General features: G+C 35.8%; 2 protein-coding genes and 2 long non-coding RNA genes across 5 annotated transcripts; 2 read left to right on the forward strand and 2 right to left on the reverse strand.

The window, feature by feature from the left end:
• Positions 1-7,297: 7,297 nt before the first annotated feature.
• On the reverse strand, positions 7,298-10,698 carry LOC132717333 (uncharacterized). Of its 2 annotated transcripts, XR_009623948.1 has the most exons (4): positions 10,442-10,698; positions 9,818-9,869; positions 8,540-8,621; positions 7,304-7,416 (listed from the first exon to the last, which is right to left on the reverse strand). It is a non-coding gene; the product is annotated as an uncharacterized LOC132717333 (long non-coding RNA). The 2 variants fall into 2 exon arrangements; XR_009623947.1 differs by lacking the exon at positions 10,442-10,698 and having other exon boundaries at positions 7,298-7,416; positions 9,818-10,396.
• A 564-nt stretch (positions 10,699-11,262) lies between these two features.
• Positions 11,263-17,138, reverse strand: LOC132717335 (uncharacterized). Its single transcript, XR_009623949.1, has 3 exons — positions 16,263-17,138; positions 11,603-11,730; positions 11,263-11,364 (listed from the first exon to the last, which is right to left on the reverse strand). It is a non-coding gene; the product is annotated as an uncharacterized LOC132717335 (long non-coding RNA).
• A 556-nt stretch (positions 17,139-17,694) lies between these two features.
• Positions 17,695-19,007, forward strand: LOC132717332 (uncharacterized). Its single transcript, XM_060700773.1, has 2 exons — positions 17,695-17,698; positions 17,896-19,007. The coding sequence occupies exons 1-2, from the start codon at positions 17,695-17,697 to the stop codon at positions 19,005-19,007; spliced, it is 1,116 nt and encodes a 371-aa protein (XP_060556756.1).
• A 115-nt stretch (positions 19,008-19,122) lies between these two features.
• On the forward strand, positions 19,123-19,724 carry LOC132717334 (uncharacterized). The gene is made up of 2 exons (XM_060700775.1): positions 19,123-19,382; positions 19,589-19,724. Exons 1-2 carry the CDS (start codon positions 19,123-19,125, stop codon positions 19,722-19,724), a joined length of 396 nt encoding a protein of 131 aa, XP_060556758.1.
• Positions 19,725-20,746: the final 1,022 nt, after the last annotated feature.

The raw sequence follows: 20,746 nt of genomic DNA on the forward strand, positions 1-20,746 counted from the left end.
AGGCATATATTATTGATGTTAGTATCTTTTTAGTTCAAAATATCTTTGAAACCATGAATAAAACTTTGGAATACACACGATTTCATTGAAAAAACAGTCTTTGTCATACTGCCATCAGAAATTTCAAGTAGATTCATTGAAATGTGAAAATTATACTTGATGTAACTTAATATTCCTTTTAAAATACTTGTAGCGTGTAAAGACTATGTTCTAGGTACAAAAATATGGATGGAAGCTGAAAGGTACACGGGTAACACATCGACTTTTTTCATTGGCCTTGCAATATACAGAAATTCATTTCAAAATGAGGGAGACAAATCTTACATTCATAATAAAAAATCTGATCTGTGATAGTTACTTCCCTTGATCATAAGGCCAACATTTTGGCCCTTTCTGTCAGCTCTTTCCGGCAGAACACGATGAGGGATCGAAAATAATTTAACAATACTGCTTCTCACTTGGCTGTTGCGAGTTGAAGAAAAACTCATATAACAGAGCCAGAAGCGTAGCATGAGAGTTGTGTTTTCTAGATGTATGTCACAAGATTTGAAAAGTGAGGGCATGGCCGAGTGGTTAAGGCGTCGGACTAGTAATCTAATGATCGCTAGCCGCATGGGTTCAAACCATGTCAGGGGTAAGTCGTTGTTTCTTTTACACTTATTGCTCAGTACTGGTTGGTTCCAGGAACGGATCCGAAAGTCTGTAGCTATATTCCTACACAATCGAACTACAATAAATTCTTTATAAACCAAGATTTGTTAGCGATTTTTTAACAAACATTTATATTTACGTTGCACGATTCATGAAAATTTACTTTTGTCAATTTTTTGACACTACATTCAGCATGATTTACTTTTAATCAAATGCTTATCACCAGCACAAAGCAAGAAGAATAAGCCTTGCCTGTTTTTGCATCATTTACTCATAACCTCAATTTCCCTTATATATAAAACTAGTGAGAAAAAATGAAACAGTTATATTCCTACCATCTCTCTATTACCCCTGGACTTTCAATAAGGATTTCTTGAACGTGTTCAATATCACAGTAACAACTTAAATTAAAAGATAAATAATAAGTTCTGATTTTTCCTAATTAGCGAATTCAAAAAGAATGAATAAAGTCATCATTCAAAACAGTTCACTATGTTACATCATTTTAGAAGTTATGGATATCCGACTATTTGGCGCCAAACATATTCCCCAATTCTGAAATCACGGGGGAGGAACTGTTACACGGAGAATGGAGTTTTTATGATAACTTGTCAGGCGTTGTTCTGATAACTGCCACGGAGTTTCTGGAAAACGTTACGGATTTCGTCGGAAAATATTTGTATATACTGAAGAAACACTCGCAAAAAATGTTTAGCAACTTTTAAAAAAGAGAGTTTACACTTCGATGATTAAGCTTTCGTTACATTTTGTATTATGTGTCTAGTTTGAGTAAAATTTCGAAATTATTTGTTTATTCGTATATATTGACTTGTTCATTTGTGATCTTCTTCATTGCAATACATAGTTACCTAATTATAATGGAAAGTTGCAAACATAAAACCCCGGCCGACAAGTTTATGCCCGATTTTATAAAGATGTCCTAGAGTTTTGTTACTGTTTCTTGTTAAAAACCATTTGCCTCTAACCGCTGGGACTTTTGAGTTTGGATTTTTCTTTTACGTGAGGAAGCTATCCAGCTCCCCTATCACACTAGGCGGCGTTTTCACGGCGTCCAAAGAAAATTCAGAACGCCGACGTGAGCGCAGTAAGATGGCAAGCATCGCAGTGGAATCGCATAGAGCGCCGACCGATGGCGCTTTTTTTAAGCAGCGTTCTGATAAGAGCGCAGTGGGATCACAGCGAGGACGCCATAGCAAACCAGTAGCATCTCCTACAACGCAACAGGGGCGCCGTGAAAGCGTAGAACGGTCGCCGAATGATTATCAACTGAGCTTTTACGAAGCTTTACGATTTCAGCACCGTGTGAGCGCAATGGAAGCTCAAAGAACAGCAGAATAGGCGCAGTCCAAACGCAATCACCAAATATTAAAACGCCGTTAAAACGCATCAGAACGCCGTGGAAGCACCGTAGCAACGCCATGAAGACGCCGTTAACTCTCAATGTCATAAAACTTTTTAGATTTTTCTTGCGATCTCGCAGCGCTTTGTTAAATTGTACAGCGTGCAAACGCAGTGAAAGCGCAGTCTAGTGTGACAGGGCCTTACGGAACTTCTGTGGTTCTATAGTGTCCGCTCGAGTCTGAAATAATGTACCAATGAGCACCTGAAATCTTCCTACACCAGTAAAGCTTGAAAGTATTGTATTTGTCGGTATCAATAAACTGTTACTACCAGTATAGAACTTTTTTACATTCTTAGGTTCTTCCTTAAATGTTAAAGGCTCTGTATTGCGGGGACAATCATAATTATGATAAAATTTTCGCTAAAAGTCCTTCACTCTGCAACTTGGAAAAATAGCCTTTGCTATTTTGCACCAAACTACAAACCTAATGGTCCAATAGACTGATTTTTTTAGAAGCACATTTTCACTGCGCTGGCCGATGGTGTAATATAAATCAGTGCTGATATGGATCAAATCAGTGGCGTTAGTGTATGTGAGGTATGAAAAGAAAACATTATAAGAACTCAACTGAAATATAAATAAAATTCTTCTTTATTGTTGCTTTAAAAGGCTTTGTAAACTAGATGTATACATAGGCGAGATGTTAGGAACACATCCACTTTATACCCCAAGTCAAAATCTTGACATTGCATCATCTTAGGTGACCTTGACCTCTGACCTTGTTCATGTGCATGACACGAAGTCTCATGACGAACATTTGTGACTAAAAAAACTCAATTCATGTTATTTAAAAATTCCTCCATGCACGAAGAAGTTATGGTATGGACAAGTTTAGATGAGTAGTAATGAACAACTTATGCACTAAATCTTCAGACAGTTAGACGAACACACACACAAACACTGAACAGTCATTCTGACAAGTATGTCAAGCTCAATGCAAGCGAGCTTGACAAAATCCTCTGACCCCTAAGCATAATACTTCAAAGCATAAGCAAGATACAGCAATAACAAACAAATTTTAATATATTTTTTTTACCTTTGACCTCGTGTGACCTTGACATTAACCTTCAGTTTGCCAACATGAAGAACATTTTAGCTAACTTAAATTAAAATCCATCCATGTATATAGATGTTGTACTTGCAAATGAATGTTTTCTTTTGCTATTTGACCTTTGAACTCTAAGTGAGACCTTAATCTTTGCCAAAGACACCCCGAGATTTTGGCGCAACACTTCCCCTAACTCTGGAGAATATTGGTTGCAAGTTATATTAAAATCACTCCATGCATGTAGAATGTAAGCTCCGGACACGGATTTTGCGCTGACCCCTCAAGTGTGACGTTGACCTTTGAGTGGTGGACCTGGGCTTTGCGTGCTACACACCACCCCATGGTTAACTTTTGTACAAACTTATTTTGTAATTCTTCATTAATGGGCAACATATAGACTGGACAAATCCGAACAGATGCACATACACCAAACTCTACGCCAAAAGTGACTACTACGTCGACATCACACAAGTTGGCTTCACAAAAAAGTAAAGTTTTAAATTTTCATTAGCATATAATTCACATTAAATTAAATTTGGTAAGAGAACGCTTGGGCTAACAGTCTGAAGAATTAGTGCATAGGTTGTTCATCACTAATAGACGATCTCTATTCACAGTGTTTCCTACTTATAAAACAGACTCCAAAAAAAGGCCTCTTCCCAATTGAAATTTTCTTTAAAATCATGCTTTTTTTTTACTTCCCAAATCAGCAGTTTTAGTGATATTTTTTCCCAAAATCAAGAGGCTAAGGCCTCTTCCCAATTAAGTGAGAAAAATCACTGCTATTGATTTTGAGGTTAAAATACAAGGTTACATGGCCTTCGCCACAAAAAGCTTGTCTGACCAGTAACAACAAGAACAATTTGGCCAACAGTCCCAAGATATGGTGTGGAAGTTGGGCATGAGTAGATGACCGTTATTGAATGAGGTCAAAAGCATGGTCACCATGGCCGTGACCACCTAAACTGTTGAAAGAATGCTTTGAGCTACAGTCCTTAGCATTGGTGGGTAGAGTGGTAATGCCAAGATGAATCTTAGTGATTTTGAGGTAAGAAGACAAGGTCACCATGGCTGTGAACAGACCAATATTAAACTTGAGAATTCTTCAGCCTGAAATATAAAGATCTTGTTTAGTTCAGATGATCCTATTTATAATTGAGCCGTGTCACGACAAAACCAACATAGTGCGTTTGCGACCAGCATGGATCCAGACCAGCCTGCGCATCCGCGCAGTCTGATCAGGATCCATGCTGTTCGCTTACAAACCCTATAACAATTAAAGAAACTGATAGCGAACAGCATGGATCCTGATCAGACTGCGCGGATGCGCAGGCTGGTCTGGATCCATGCTGGTCGCAAACCCATTATGTTGGTTTTGTCGTGACACGGCTCAATTAATTTTGAGGACAGTAGGTTAAGGTCGTCATGGCTTTTACCACTCAAAGCTTGTCTGACCAATAACCTAATAAGTCTTTGGCCTACAGTCCTAAAATTGGTGTAAAGGTTGGTCATAACTGTTGATTTTGAAATTATAATTTCAAACATGTTCAAATGGCCAATAAGCTAATTACTGATTAACAACAAGTTGAAAACAAGAACCGGTTGAACCGGGTGATGCTCCCCGAGAAGGTTCTGGACACAGGAAAGTATAAAAAAAATGAACAAAGGGCTATAACTCCAAAATTACACCAGGCTTTGTTTAGGTTCTTGAAGCGTTGCAGTTCTATCCAATTATATCTAGCTACCTACAAAGTTTCATGTTGATATCTCTAATAGTTTTAAAGTAATGTCCAGGACAAAAGTCAAAAAGTAAAAATAAACAAAGGGCAATTACTTCAAAATAAGGTAAGGCAGAGTAATGATTCTTAAGCACTGCACTTCCACCCAATGAGACCTATCTATCTACAAAGTTTCATGTTGATATCTCTTATAATTTTAGAATAATGTCCCAGACAAAGTTCAAAGTGTCAAAATGAACAAAGGGCAATAACTACAAAAGAAGGCAAGACAGTGTTACAGTTCTTGTGCACTGCAAACTTACTCAATGAGATCTATCTACCTACAAAGTTTCATGTTGATATCTCTTATACATTAAGAAATATGTCCCGGACAAAGTTCAGTGTAAAAAATAAACAAAGGGGGATAATTCAAAAATTAGGCAAGGCAGAGTTAAGGTTCTTGTTCACTGCACACCTACTCAATGAGATCTATATACCTTCAAAGTTTCATGTTGATACCTCTTATACTTTTAGAGTTATGTCCCGGACAAAGTTCAAAGTGTAAAATAAACAAAGGGGATAATTCAAAAATTAGACAAGGCAGAGTTACGGTTCTTGTGCACTGCATACCTACTCAATGAGAACTATCTACCTACAAAGTTTCATGTTGATACCTCTTATACTTTTAGAGTTATGTCCCGGACAAATTTCAAAGTGTAAAATAAACAAAGGGGGATAATTCAAAAATTAGGCAAGGCAGAGTTACAGTTCTTGTGCACTGCACACCTACTCAATGAGATCTATCTACCTACAAAGTTTCATGTTGATACCTCTTATACTTTTAGAGTTATGTCCCGGACAAATTTCAAAGTGTAAAATAAACAAAGGGGGGTAATTCAAAAATTAGGCAAGGCAGAGTTACGGTTCTTGTGCACTGCACACCTACTCAATGAGATCTATCTACCTACAAAGTTTCATGTTGATACCTCTTTTTCTTTTAGAGTTATGTTCCCGGACAAAGTTCAAAAGTGTAAAATAAACAAAGGGGGATAATTCAAAAATTAGGCAAGGCAGAGTTACGGTTCTTGTGCACTGCACACCTACTCAATGAGATCTATCTACCTACAAAGTTTCATGTTGATACCTCTTATACTTTTAGAGTTATGTCCCGGACAAAAGTTCCAAAGTGTAAAAATAAACAAAGGGGTATAATTCAAAAATTAGGCAAGGCAGAGTTACGGTTCTTGTGCACTGCACACCTACTCAATGAGATCTATCTACCTACAAAGTTTCATGTTGATACCTCTTGTTGTTTCAAAGTTATGTCCCGGACAAGAAAAGGGGACGGACGGACGGACGGAAAGACGGACGGACGGACAAGGCGGCGACTATAAGCTCCCCCGAAATTTTTTCGGGGAGCATAAAAATAAAATTTATTCAAGCCGCAAGCAACAAAACAATGAAAATAATATTAACTTTTCAATTACAAATTCTCTTTTAAAGTCTTCCATTTTTCTCTAAGTAATTGTTAAATAGTCTCATTAGAGAATATATTGTCAATACTGTTATAAGATAGCTGCCAAACATCGTCAGATGATAACTCACGGTGCCTAATCGTTTCCGGCTGATTTGGAATATTTCCCCGTTCCTGATCAGTTCAGGAACGGGGAAATATTCCAAATCAGCCCGAAACGATTACGCACCATGTAACTGGAAGGTATCTGCTGCTATGCTGTACTCTTCAGTAATGGAGGTAGAAAACACACCTTTATCATCTGTCTGAAATAAATGTGTAAAAAACAACTAAACTGCTATTCTTTACACATATGCATTTATACTTAACAAAATACATGTAGGTGGTTTGGCACTTGACTGTGGCGTGCTCATTTTTCGTGTGATTTTTCTGCTTGTTGATTAAAAGGAGGGCTGACCCTTCAAGTACAGGTCCCTAACAATCTACAAATCATCCATTCAAGTGAATCTAGTTGTCATTAGTTTTTATAATACTGCATGTTTATAAAGTTGCTTTTTGTTGGATCATCTTGATGTTTATATCACTATTCACACAGCTGTTGTTAAGTTACAAAGCAATTTCATTTTTATCTTTACAGGTGAAGATTGCAGTATTACAAATTTTTCATAAAGGTTCTTGACAGGACTTATGGCCATATATAAACAATAATTTGCAATATAACCCAAGCCATTATTTACAGACAACTGTTATATTTTGTTAGTACAATAGCTCTCCCCTATTTTCTTTGAATAGTCGAGCCAAAATCCATCTATAACAAAATTTTACGAGCAGCATTTTTTAATGTGATTTTCAAACATTTCTAACAGACATAGTCATATCTACAGATCACTCAGATCACTAAATTATGCAGACATTACTTAATGGAATTCTAATTCAATACCTAATGGAATTTTAATTCATTACCTAATGGAATTCTTAGTATAATGACTTTCAACAAACTCTACAATATCTTTCGTCCCACCAGCATCAGGCTGTAAACATGTTCCATGTCCTATTCTATCTGATATAATTTCTTTTAACAAGGTAATAGTTTCTTCTGGTGCTGGAACCAAAAAATTCAAAATAAGTAACATTTAATTCAGTAGTTTAGTTAAAACATAAACTGTATTATTTAAGCTTGATTGCAAAACAAGTGCTAGCAAATTATATTTACCACTTTTGAGTGAGTCCGCTTTCTGGAACTACATATGAAGTACAGGTGACACATGAGGAAACAAGAGTGTAACCCAAGTAGGCTCGAACTCAAGTTCCATAGGTGGAAAGGCAGCCATCTTAATCATTCGGCAACCACTCCCTTTTATTACATTATATGAATGTATCAAAAATAGCTCTTTCCATGTAGTATTGTACACAGTGTTTTGATTATCATATTAAGTTCTTTATACTGCTGTTAAGTCAACAATTATAACAATAATATGTATTCATTATACCCAAATTAATGAAACAAATTCAACAAAAAAAAACACATTTTTGTATCTATCAAAATCATCTTTCATTTTCACTACAGCTAAAACCAAAGTGATGACAGTAACCGTGCTTCAATGTACAATTTTGTCACACGTAAGTAAGAAACATTGCTAGACTGAAAGGAAATGCAGAAGAATCTATTTAAAGCCTGTATCAGTTCATATGTTTGACTGAAGCATCCCAGAGGCAGAGCTGTAGAGACAATTAACCAATATTTTAGGCAGAACATAAAATAGAGTGAAATAAGAATCCCTAAACAAAGCTCAATGCAGCAAAACTGAAAATGTTGCAGACTCGGTTTGATTGAGCCTGTTCATGGACGGTACTGTCAAGTGCAAATTACTGTCCATGCCCCCTAGCACCGGCTTAAGCAGAATTCAACAATTGACATGAATAGTTACTGGAAAATTTTTGAAACATCTGCATAAGTCTCTTTTTTACTCTCATTCACTATAGATAAGTACGGACTGACAAGAATCATGAATAATTAATTGATAAATTGACAATAATATTTACTTTCAGTAAATATACTTCACATTCCATTCAACTACTGGTAACTTATTTTTCCTAGACGATTTAAATATACTATTGGCCAAAGGATCCATTCAACAGAATCAGCGGTAAAATTGGCCTGTCAATTAACATTTAAATTAAGATAATTTGATTTTAAATCAATCAAATAGAAACCCATGATTCACCTTAAGCAAGATGAAGTGCTAACTTTAAACCATGTTTCTGTGCCTCCTTAAATGCTGGAATGAAAATATCTGTATTACCAACCTAAAAAGAGAATGTAAATGAGAACCTGCAAGAATGAAGAAATTTTACAGTGTCATAATGTGAGTTATCACCAGCAGAGAGAAGGGCGTCCATGGGCGAGTGGTTAAGGTCGTTGACTTCAAACCACTTGCCCCTCACCGCTGTGGGTTCGAATCTCGATAGGGACTTTGAATTCTTTCATGTAAGGAAGCTATCCAGCTAGCTTACAGAACGTCGGTGGTTCTACTCAGGTGCCCGTTCGTTCCTGAAATAATGCTTGGAAGGGCACCCGAGGTTTCCCTCCACCAGTAAAGCTGGAACATCACCATATGACCTATAATGTGTCGGTGTGACTTAAAACCCAATCAACCAAACCAATTAAGCCTTGGTAAATTATACTTTACACAAAATTTATAAACTTATGTATTTTTAAATACATGTATATGTAATTATAAGTACATGTATGTTAGCTATTACATTAATCTTTAATCTACATAATTTCCCGAAAGTAATGGTCAATTGTCCATTTTAAAACAGTCTATTGTCAACTTTTTGAAAATACCAAGATAACTGTTAGAAAAATGGTCAAACAAATAGTATAGAGTTTGGTCTAAGTTCAAAAATGTGTAGTATGGTCTAGCTCTATATAAGTGGCATTGAAGTTTCCTTTCAGTATGTTTTAGGATTAAAATATTTATCACAACACATGACCTATATGATGTAAACACCTTGTCCTGTTGTCAAAACTTTAATTTCGTAGCAACCTTTTCAGCAGAAATATGCCAGACCTGTCTGTAATCTAACTATGCTGTGTATAATGATGGCAGACAAACTTTCAAATTTTCAATGTGATATCCCTGGAATTAATATTTGAGCCGCGCCATGACAAAACCAACATAATGGGTTTGCGACCAGCATGGATCCAGACCAGCCTGCGCATCCACGCAGTCTGATCAGGATCCATGCTGTTCCCTATCAGTTTCTCCACTTGTAAAAGAGTTAGTAAGCGAACAGCATGGATCCTGATCAGACTGAGCTGATGCGCAGGCTGGTCTGGATCCATGCTGGTCGCAAACCCACTATGTTGGTTTTGTCGTGACGCGGCTCATTTAATTGTTTCAAAATGGATGCTTGTCAAGCCTTTCTTAAACATTTATCAGTATAAATGTTAAATGCTGTTTTCAAAATAAAACAATAATTTTTTATTATTGACTTACATGTGGATCTCCACTTAGATCAATACCAACTATAATACCATTGCTCATCTCCCTAAAATCATGAAAAAATACATGTTAACTCCATATAACCTAAACTTCTAAAAATAAAACTTATAATATGAATACTGCCATTATAAAATAGAGAATATAAGAACTCCTAAAAAAAGCCCAACACAGCAAAATTGAAAATGTTACAGAATAAGTTTGATTGAGCCTCACAAGTTCATGGACGGTACTGTCAAGTGCAAACTACCGTCCACGCCCCCTAGCACCGGCTTAAGCAGAATTCAACATTTAACATGAACTGGTACAATTTTGAATTTTGAAACATTCGCAGATGATTTCAAACTGGAACAGTCAATTATTTCTGATTTCATAAATCATCTTTATAATGGAAACATAGGCACACATTTTTTTTTCATATGAAGTCAAAGGGTTAACAAGCAGTATTGTTTATAGTCTTCCTCACACATCACAGGAAAAAATATTGATGGAGTATTTGACTGCTGGTTTTTAATAAAGCGTGTAAAATAAAAGAATTATGGAACTGTTTTGTTTATTGCATAGCTCATATTGCTAAATTTTCTTTAGGCAATTTCATTTTCTTTTCAAACAAAACTATACCTATATTTCACTTCCAGTTAAACAGTATCCATGTAGACACCTGTAGACTCTGTCTTCTGTCAACAGCCAGGAGAAATTTAACAATAATGTCTAAATTTTCCTTTGCACAGCCATCTACATGTATTGCTAGTAAAACAGTCTCAACATATTAAATTGTTGTCATTCTAGTTAATGGTCTTCTCTAGATGTTGTTCTTAGCTCTATATACTTCACATTCTCCTCTGCAAACTCATTTACATGTGTATTACCTGAAACATACACCATAAGTTACCTGTAACATACATCATATGTAACCTGAAACATACATCATATGTAACCTGAAACATACATCATATGTAACCTGAAACATACATCATATGTTACCTGTAACATACATCATATGTAACCTGAAACATACATCATACCTAACCTGAAACATACATCATATGTTACCTGAAACATACATCATATGTTACCTGTAACATACATCATATGTAACCTGAAACATACATCATACGTTACCTGTAACATACATCATATGTTACCTGAAACATACATCATATATTACCTGAAACATACATCATATGTTACCTGTAACATACATCATATGTTACCTGAAACATACATCATATGTTACCTGAAACATACATCATACCTAACCTGAAACATACATCATATGTTACCTGTTACCTGAAACATACACCATATGTTACCTGTTACCTGAAACATACACCATATGTTACCTGTTACCTGAAACATACACCATATATTACCTAAAACATACATCATATGTTACCTGGAATATACACCATATATTACCTGGAACACACACTATATATTACCTGAAACATACATCATATGTTACCTGAAACATATCAGATAATTTAAAAGACTTACTCTCATTATTTATAACATCATGAATCTGTCTGAATAACTTGAACACCCTGAAAAAGAACACAAACCTATCATATACATGTATGCATCATTTTGAATTTGAATTAAGTGAAATGATGACAATAAAAACGTTAATAACAAAATCTGCCAATACCCTAGTGCAAACACTCTTCCCATTCTAAGTCTTTTATCTGACAAAATAGAGATGTGATTAATTACTGATAATTTTCATTTCATTTTTTAATAATTTGTTTAATTTATTTACTAACATTATGAGTTTAAACTTACTCTTTCAATGTTCCAGTTTCACCTTTTTTTAATTTAAGGGAGTCTGGTTTATATGATGTAGACATGCCTGCCACAAGCTGACCCATTGTTAATTCACTAATTGAACCATTCATATGGGCATGAAGCTCCTGTAAAATATTGTAGGAATAAACATGGAAAAATATACTAGACTATTCACTATTGTTTTTTTTTTCAGGTGGGTTTTACATTGCACCAACACAATGTAGTTCACATGACAACTTTCCAGCTTTACTGGTGGAGGAAGACCTCATGTTTCCTTTCAATCATTATTTCAGGCACAAACTGGCACCTGAGTAAAAACACTACCTTCTGTAAGCTAGCTGTATAGCTTCTTCACCTGAAAGAATCCAAGTCCTTGTCAGGATTCTTACCCACAATAGTGAAGGGCAGCCAAGCAGTTTGAAGTCAATGACCTTAACCACTCAGCCATAGACACACCAACTATTCTATTATAATTGCTTAAAGGGACCTTCAACAACAATAGCAACTGTATAACAGACATGCCAGATAAAACAATGCTTGTAAACTGACTCTCATTGGCTCCACTCCCATACAAACATGTACCCATATATATGTATATTTATAATACTGCATGATTGTAACGTCGCTTTTCATTGGATAATCATGATGTTCATATAGTTTTTAATACACGGCTGCTGTGGTAATATAAAGAAAACTCACTTAATTTAGCTAAAACTGATGCTTGCTGTATTATAAATTCGTTATAAATATTTCTGACAGGTTATATGGCCGTATATATACGGTTATTTGCAATATAAGGCGAGGGAACCCTCGCCTAGCTGCTCGAGTTATATTACAAACAACCATTTATATAGGCCTATGTAACCTTTCAAAGACCTTTATAACTAACAATATACACATGTATATAATAAAATCAAATTATAAGCACTAAGCAGGAAGAATCGGAAAAAAACCTTACTCTAATAATAACGAGAAATTCTTCAGGAACACAATAAAACGATAAATCAAATTTAAGTGGCTATAGCATTTAACAGGGAAGCCTTCATTAGATACATTAGATCAATTTCCTATTTGAATCGAAAAAAACAACAACTCTAAAACAATTATAATAACAACAACTAAGAAACTGTTCAGGAACAAATAAATTTTGATTTTTGAGCACTGCTAGGCGGAGCATTATATGCCCGAAACTGTTTTTTTTAGTAAGGATGAAGCATTTGTAAGACATGGAAATTAGCTGTTCATCTTTTAAAATTTTACAGCTGTAGGTTGATTAATACTTAAGTTATTGAGCGGTAACTGTTTCCAGTTTTGAGGTAATAGTGACCTTGACCTTTGACCTAGTGACCCCAAAATCAATAGGGGTCTTCTACCCAATATGGACAATCATCCTATGAAGTCTGAATATTGTGGGCCAAATGGAACTAAGTTATGCTCCGGAAACCAAATTGCTAACAGACGGATGGAGGGACGGACATACTCACAAAATGGTACTTATGTGACTTTTCCTTTGATCTTTTTGGCCATTTTTAGTCACACAAGGCTTATAAAAAGACACACAAGTAAAAAGGGAATGAATAGGATCAAAGAGAATTTACTGTTACCCATTGTTCTCCAAGTCACACAAGTACCTCTAGGTTCGTACGGACGGACAGACAGACGGGCGCCAGGGGGTATAACATAATATGCCCTTTTGGGCATATAAAAATGGTTATAAAAATTTAACAGCATAGTTTCTATCAGGATTTTTCTTTTTTACACTTTTTAAACTGTACCTTAAAAAAAACTAAAAAAAAAAAAATGTTAAAAAGATAAATTAAATAAAACATTTAGCTTACACTTTTGGAAATCCTCATCCATTTTCTTTCACAAATCAAAACTGAAAAAGACATCTATTAATTTTGTGTGTCACTAAGTAAACCTCTTAAAAATTGTTGCTATAATGATCTTCAGCATACTATGAATAAATTGGAAGGCTTATATCAGAACCTCTTACTTGTAAACATGTTACTAGTATTTAAAAAGATGTCTGCAGAAACTTTTTCTCTTATGACCTGAAAATGAGTGTGGCGCATAGAACTTATCAAGGTTCATCCACATATCAAGTTTAAAGATTTTTTCCAAATCTTTAAAAGAAATTCCAAATTGAACTGAAATTCTCAATATCAAAACTGATATTCCAGTATAGTATCAGACAGATGTTTCTGCACATGTAATTGTCAAATTTTAATGTACCTTTTATGCTTTGAATGATATTTGTATTGATTGGAATAAACAATTTTGCACAATTCAAAATACTATGCCAAAAGAGCATAAGGAATAATTAAGGAGGTTTGTGTCATTTCTCTGCTTCTTTGGTATCAATGTTTGGCAATGATTCAGAAATCTTTGTCATTTTATACAATAATCTCCTTTAAAACATTAGGAATGCTATAAATTTCATTAAGTTTTCTCATTATATCTCTGACCAGAGATGTAGATTACATCTATGTCTCTGCTCTGACATTAAAATCTTCTGTCTAAGGATGCAAGTGTTCAGTTTTTTCCCCATGTTATTATTATTGTGTGACACTGTACATGCATCTGAGACATATGAGCCGCGTCACGACAAAACCAACATAATGCGTTTGCGACCAGCATGGATCCAGACCAGCCTGCGCATTGGCTATCAGTTTCTCTACTTGTAAAAGTGTTTGTAAGCGAATAGCAGACTGCGCGGATGTGCAGGCTGGTCTGAATCCATGCTCGTCACAAAAGCATTACAATGGTTTTGTTGAAACGCGGCTATATACTTTTTGTCCCAGGTTCAATATATACAGTACACTTCTTACCACTGTGACATAATTTCATCATCATAATATTGTGCAACAGCTTTTTCTTGAAGTCACGAAAACCTTCTTGTTAACAGTTGTTAAGGTTTTATGAGGGTCCATTTTCTAAGAAACTATCAATGCTGTTCACTTCACACTTGATATACCTAATTGTTCACTGTATTAATGTTACACCATTTCAAAAGGAAGACGATTTTAATTTAACTGTAACATTTTGCAATGTTTTGCACTTTTCTTTTGCTCTGGTTAACCTTTTTTGAAGTCCACTTTCTAAAAAAAAAAATTATTCACTTCTTATTGGGAATATTTGACTATATTCACTATCAACATTAGAAATACATTTAAGAAGGCAGTTGAGAATGTAATTATCCATTTTTGCTCAGTTATGCCCCTTTTTTGCTTTCAATATTTCGTTGCTTTTTTTAAAAAAAAACTATAAAAAATATTCAATTTAAACTTGAAATATGTCGTTAAAGATTTGTTCTTCTGCCAGAATGTGACTATTGATAAATTATGCACCCGTTTCTACTTGCTTTATACTATCCAGCATTGTATAGTCTACAGACAAGTCTTGTTTATTTGGTGACTTCAAAAATAAGGCAACAAATACTTAAAGAGCAAAATACAATACCTTAAAAACATGTAGCATGTTAGTCTCCGCTGCTCTAACCAAATTTCTGTAGAAAATTGGCATACATTTGATAAAGAAGCAGCCATTCTTTCTAGCTACATGCATCATAATATAAAATTACAATACTTCAAAACCATTGTTTGTATTTTAGTTAAGAAAAAAATTCACTGGATTTCATAAAACTGTTTTGTTTAATAAAGCAGATAAAAATCACAGAACGAAACTGGAAAAGCTCTGAACAAATGTAAAAAAGGAGAATAAATGCATTCATCAATACCAAATTAAGATAAATTATTAATATCACAGATTTGAGAGTGGCACTTGTCCCTAACAAGAGGGCCATGATGGCCCTAGATCACTCACCTGACCAATCAAACTCATCCGAACAATTACCTGGACAAACATTCTGACCAAGTTAATATGTATATGTAAATATTTTTTAAATAAATATTTCATTAATTTATTTTTTAAAGTTAAATTCATCCCATGATAAACATATAAATATATTTTGAACATTGTTCAACATGTTTGGTGTGACTGCCCAATCGAACTCAACCAATTACATTATGCATGAATATCGATTAACACAGCATAACGTTAATACCTAATTAAATCACTGGGATAATAATTCTGAATATGAAATACTCGATGAACAGATGTACTAACAAACAATTATATTGACGCATTTATCATTCGACCGATGTAAGCTAGGAAAACCTTTAGGCATAATTATGATCAACGTAATAATAGTTCAACCTCGGTTGGCTCGAACTACTGATCTCTCGAACAAATTTGCACAGGCCCTCCGAGTTTGAGCGAACGAAGTTAGACTGTACATGTATATCTAAAAAATATTCTGAAAAGCTTCTATTGCAGAGTGATTACTGTCACATACTTTAAATCTGTTGACCTCACTGATGCAACTCTGAAATTTCTTTCACATGCTTTGCCTATGGTTCAAAAATGGCATTTATTTGCAGACAGATACATACTGATACACACATGTAAATATTGCATAAACATCTGTATCTTTTGTATTAACAATACATTCGCTGTCTTACTTTTTCAAGTTAAGTCTAGCTATACAGAAGGTTGGTTAGGATCTATGCCAGTGGCTTAGGTCAGTGTTCTGTTTTTTAAATATTATACAGATTTTAGTCATGTAGCATCAAAATAAGTATATCTATGTACTTACCACTCAAGCCATAGCATTGCCAGTCCAGGAAAAGTTCCAATAATTCAGTCAAGTGATCACTGACCAACTGGAAACATTTGGTTCCTAGCATAGACAAGAAGTCCACACAACTGACAGGGTTGCCTCTCAGCCTCTGTATTGACTCTTGTATGGCTAGACTAGTATTACTTTGGGAACGAGTGATGAAATTGATCTAAAGGATCCCTTATCTAGGTGTTGTAAAAATTGTAAATGTTAAAAAAAGGTAATTTCTTGGCCTATTGTATAGCCAATATTTGAAAAAAAAGTTGAAATGCGATACTCTTTTTTTCAAATATGTTTGATAGAATAAATTTATCATATGATAACATTTGTGGCAAAGGCAATTTTTGTTCTCTAAATTTGAGAGCTACAGCCCAGTGGTGGCGGGATGAAACTGTCTTGTTGTCGTGCTGTTTTGCTGACTGGTCGTCGCAGTCTCTCATTAACTCTTCCAGCTAACATAGGCCAGGCTGATGGTGTCTGAGACTCCGGGAAGAAAAAAGTTTAAATATCTCTTGACAATCTCTTTCTTGGACGGTTCGAGCTCTTCTTTACCATGAAACCCATTCCAGTTATATTTCAGTCGCAGATTGTCGGGCCCAAACAGTTCCGGAAAAAATTACCTCTACTAACTTACAGGTGAAGTGCCCTGATCCCTTGGACTATAGAAATAATGTCTTTACAACTTCGTCCGTCAAAAAGTCTGACTGGGGCACAGACTGGATTGCCTCTGGATTTATGTTGCTACCACCACTCGACGACACAGACAATTGTCTTGAGGCTAGACCGTCCACCTTACACTCAAGTCTAGTGACTTGTCCTGAAATGTCAGACACACGTTTAGAAACACTCACTAAAGTCATACATGCCATAACGTCCCGGATGCCCGGGATTGTCCCGGAAATCGGATGTCTGTCCCGGAGATGTCCCGGGCATCGATTTGATCCCGGAAAAAAAAAATCATGATATTTTGCAAAATTTTCATAAATCAAATCTCGTACATTTCAACTCTCGATCAAAACATATCCAGACCTACACATAATACACAGGGACGTTGACACTTACAAGTTTACAATATACAGCCCCCCAATTATCGACTATCGATTCCCCTCGGCAATAGGTTACTTCATGCATCGGCAATTAACGTTCTCTGTTGAATTCGGCAGCGTTTAATGGTCGGGTTAATTAATGGTTTACGGCCCTTAACAATTATCGTTAATCCCCGATAATTATTAATTTTTAGATCAATTGCGTACTTACCGAAAGTCTAATTATTTCAAACAATGTAAATATATCCATGAAATAAAAAAATTAAAAGGTGTCAATGTCGACACACTTGGTTCCTCGTGTATTTATTACACATCTTTTAGCTAAAAAAACAACACTTATACGTTCAAAGAAACGCAGAAAAATGAGTAAATACCATTGTCTGACATATAATATTTTACGTCCTGTACAAGGTTCATACCTTGGTTTTACTCTAAGTGTAACAAGTCAATCTGTGAATAATGACAAAACGTAAAGGGGATTCCCTGGGAAATCCAGAGAAAAAAAACTAAACGCACCTGCCGGTATCAAGACAGTTGGGCTAAGGAATTTAATTTTGTCTCAGCAAGTAAAAAGGGACAGGAATATGTCCGCTGTACAGCATGCAATATTGACGTTTCTGTCGCCAGTGGGGGAAGAAATGATCTTACTCGCCACATCAACAGCAAGATTCACAATTCGAACATCCAAACTGTAAATTCAACACAGAAAATCAACAACTCATTCTTTAAGCCGGCGTCATACGACCCAGTTGCTCGCGCTGAGGTGTACTTTGCTGCCTTTATCGCAGAACATAATCTGTCATTCTCTGTAGCCGACCACTTTACGGACTTGGTGAAAGTTATGTTTCCGGACAGTGACATTGCCAAGAAATTCAAATGTCGTCGGACTAAGACTACAAATATAGTGACAAAAGCCCTAGCTCCGGTGGCGGAAAAGAAAGTTACAAAATTATGTAGAGAGAACAAGTTTAGTGTGCTCATGGACGAAAGCAATGACCAAGGAGATAAAAAGTGTGTTGCCATTTTGGTACGCGTGTATGACACTGATGTCTTTAAAGTTATGACTTACTTTTTGGCAATGCCAGTGTGTAATATTGGCACGGGTGAAAATTTATTCACGTGTCTTCAAGAAGTCTTTACAGAGCGTAGCATCCCCTGGCAGAATATGATCGGTTATTCTAGTGACAATGCCCCAGTGATGATCGGTGCTAACAATTCAGTGTTGTCAAGAGTGCGGGAGCAACAACCAAATGTAGTGAACATTGGATGTGTGTGTCACATAATGTCAACGTGCACTCAATATGCCGTCAAGAAGTTAGCCATGCCAGTTGAAGAGGTGCTACAAGACACATTCACACACTTTCAACATAGCTCCAAAAGACGACAAATACTCCAAGATTTCCGCGAATTCACGGACACTACTACTTATAAGCTTGTTAGGCACTGCAGCACCCGCTGGTTGTCCTTACAAACGTGTGTCGACCGATACTTACAGCAGTGGCCAGCGCTAGAGGCCTACTTCACTAGTCATGATGACGCAGAGAAACGGGGTAGCCGGGTTTTTCGTGTAGTTGAATGTCTGCAGGACCCACTACTCGCCCTCATCTTCAGATTCCTGTCCTTCATCCTTGTACCACTGAATGACTTCAACACTACATTCCAGGTTAATTATTAGTGCTGTTATAAATATCCGTTGATAATGATTTTTTATAAATAGTTTTCATTTTATTTCAAAGATATATAAAAGAAATACATATAACGAATAAACAAATGAAAACTTATGAAACAAAATGAACATCTTAATTTGTTTATTTCAGAACGGTGATTCTATGGCTGGGCATATGCATTCAGAGCTGGTGCGTGTTATTCGCACATTCATGGCCAAGTTCGTGAAGATGGAAACAATCACTGCTGCTGCTGACGTCACAATGGTAGATTTTAAGATGCGCACCAACCAACATGACGAGGAGCTTCTTGCTGTCGGAATGAAAGCTCGTGGTTACCTAGACAATAATGACGTCAATCCACAGATAAAAGCACAATTCTTTAGGTAATCTAGCAGAAATATAACTCCGTAACAGAAATATTGTGCTATTCATGTACACATTCTTACTGAATATTGTGTAACAAACAAATCGTCGCTAACAATTGATTAACTATAGCAAATGAATTTTATTTATAAAGAAAGGCTTTTTATTCTAATACTCATTTATATCATAACATTTCAGATAATTATGTTTATTTCATCTTTTGCAGCAAAGTTCGCGCATTCTATGTTGAGATGACCGAGAAAATGATTGCGAAATTCCCACTTAATGATCCAGTCCTCAAGTGTCTTTCCTTCCTACGTCCAGAATTCAGAGAGACAACGCCCGCTTCATCTGGTGAGTAAATAACTGGAAATAAAGTAGACACAAGATAATGTTCTATGTATTTGAATTAATAAAAAAATAAACACTTGAAGCATTTAATCCGATAGAAATGAAAGAAGCAACAATAAAATAAAATAAGTAAGGGTCTAATCATTTTTCATAACATTCTTTGTCCGTGATTTATGGGTAAAATGACTTAATTAATGATATAATACGTAAAATCTTATACTTTCAGTTGCCCAACTCGCATGTCGCCTGGGTATGGGAAACCCAGATAGTGTGGAAGAGGAATTCGTGGACTACCAACTCATGGCGATCGAGTCTCTTCCTGCGTATGAACAGGGGATGTCACTGGACCCATATTGGGTAGCATTAGAGAAACATAAAACTCCACTCCAAAAACCAAGGTTTCCCACCCTTGTTCCGTTAGCGTTCGCCGCTCTTTCACTTCCCCATTCCAATGCCGACCCGGAGCGTTGCTTCAGCACCCTGAAAAAGATCCAGAGAGATGACAGAGAGAATCTGTCCATGAATACAATTCAGTCATTACTGTCATTAAAAATGAATATGAACACTGTCTGCTTTAAGCACAATATCACATCAGACATGTGTGCTGAAGCCAGAAAAGTTTGTAATTGTTAAGTACACGAACTCTATGTGCTGTCATACTTGACCTTGACGCTGGTGTCAAGTCATTTAAATGTTGGAGTATCATGTGATATAGAATAGATGAGTTTAGGTTGTATTGTTTGTAACTGTGTTAAATTATTTTATTATATTGATATCTGATTAAAGTGAAATAAATTACCTTGCTGTGTTTGTTTTGATGACTGGAAGAATTGCGTTTACATGTAGTAATTATCACGACTTTAAGATATAACGGGTGAACAACATGGCTGCGCCCATATGTAGTAATTATCACGACTTTAAGATATAACGGGTGAACAACATGGCTGCGCCCATTCACCGGGTTCATAAGTTACAACTTACTTGCTTTTAGGGAATATTAAATGAAATAATGAAATAGTATAAAATGATAAAG

Source organism: Ruditapes philippinarum, unplaced genomic scaffold, assembly GCF_026571515.1.
Source record: "Ruditapes philippinarum isolate M1 unplaced genomic scaffold, ASM2657151v2 ctg10466_1_1_1_1, whole genome shotgun sequence".
NCBI lineage: Eukaryota > Metazoa > Mollusca > Bivalvia > Venerida > Veneridae > Ruditapes > Ruditapes philippinarum.